Genomic DNA, 859 nt, shown 5'->3' on the forward strand with positions numbered 1-859 from the left:
GGCAGTTAAATTAGTTGCTGGAAATTAGTACGACTGGACTGTGCATCAGCAGCTTAGTGAAGGAGCACACACTTGGGGATGTGTGGGCAGGTTGTACTCACTAAGGTTGTATAAATCCTGAATGTTTGTCTTTTCAGTGAATGGTGCCATTTGGAGACGCTGATGTCCATACAAAGCTGCCCACTCTTTTTTCCCTCTGCTAACTGCTGTTCTTGTTTTTTGCAGGCACAGAAGAATAAGGCAGGATGGATGTGTACGACCCTCAGACGCTGGGTGTTATGGTCTTTGGAGGTTTTATGGTAATATCAGCCATTGGGATCTTCCTGGTGTCCACCTTCTCCATGAAGGAGACGTCTTATGAGGAAGCCTTGGCCAAGCAACGCAAAGAGCTCGAGAAGACCCAGCAGCAGAAACTAGAGAAAAAGAAGAAGGAGAAACCTGTTGAGAAGAAAGGAAAAGCAAAGAAAAAGGAAGAGAAACCTAATGGAAAGATCCCAGAGCAGCAGCAGACTCAGGAAGTGACGGACTCTCCCAAAGATGCGGTTCCTGAGCCTGCTGTGGTGCCCGAGCCTGTAACTGTTGAGTCTCCTCCGATCGTGGCAGTATCAGTGGCCCCCCAGGAAAAGGAGAAACCTGCTCCATCACCTAAAGAGAAGAGGAAGAAGGAGAAGAAGGTGGCAAAGGTAGAACCTGCTCCTAGCCCGGTGTTGACTTCACCTCCTCTGAGTGTCTCCAAAAGTTCTTCCGTCTTGGAGGTGACCCCTAAGGAGGTGCCTGTTGTGGCTGTGCCACCGGTTGGCACACAGCAAAGTGCTCCGGTCACCAGCTCTGTTGCCATCAAGAAAACTGATGCTCTTCC

At 49.5% G+C, this 859-nt stretch overlaps 1 protein-coding gene across 1 annotated transcript in view; it reads left to right on the top strand.

Annotated features, from left to right (window-relative positions):
- Window positions 1–245: 245 nt before the first annotated feature.
- RRBP1 (ribosome binding protein 1) overlaps window positions 246–859 on the top strand; it is a 20,637-nt gene continuing 20,023 nt past the window's right edge. Inside the window, 1 exon segment of the mRNA XM_009871914.1 lies at window positions 246–859. This exon segment is cut by the window's right edge and continues 1 nt beyond it. Coding sequence (XP_009870216.1) covers window positions 246–859 — 614 coding nt within the window.

This window comes from Apaloderma vittatum, unplaced genomic scaffold (assembly GCF_000703405.1).
Source record: "Apaloderma vittatum isolate BGI_N311 unplaced genomic scaffold, ASM70340v1 scaffold30086, whole genome shotgun sequence".
NCBI lineage: Eukaryota > Metazoa > Chordata > Aves > Trogoniformes > Trogonidae > Apaloderma > Apaloderma vittatum.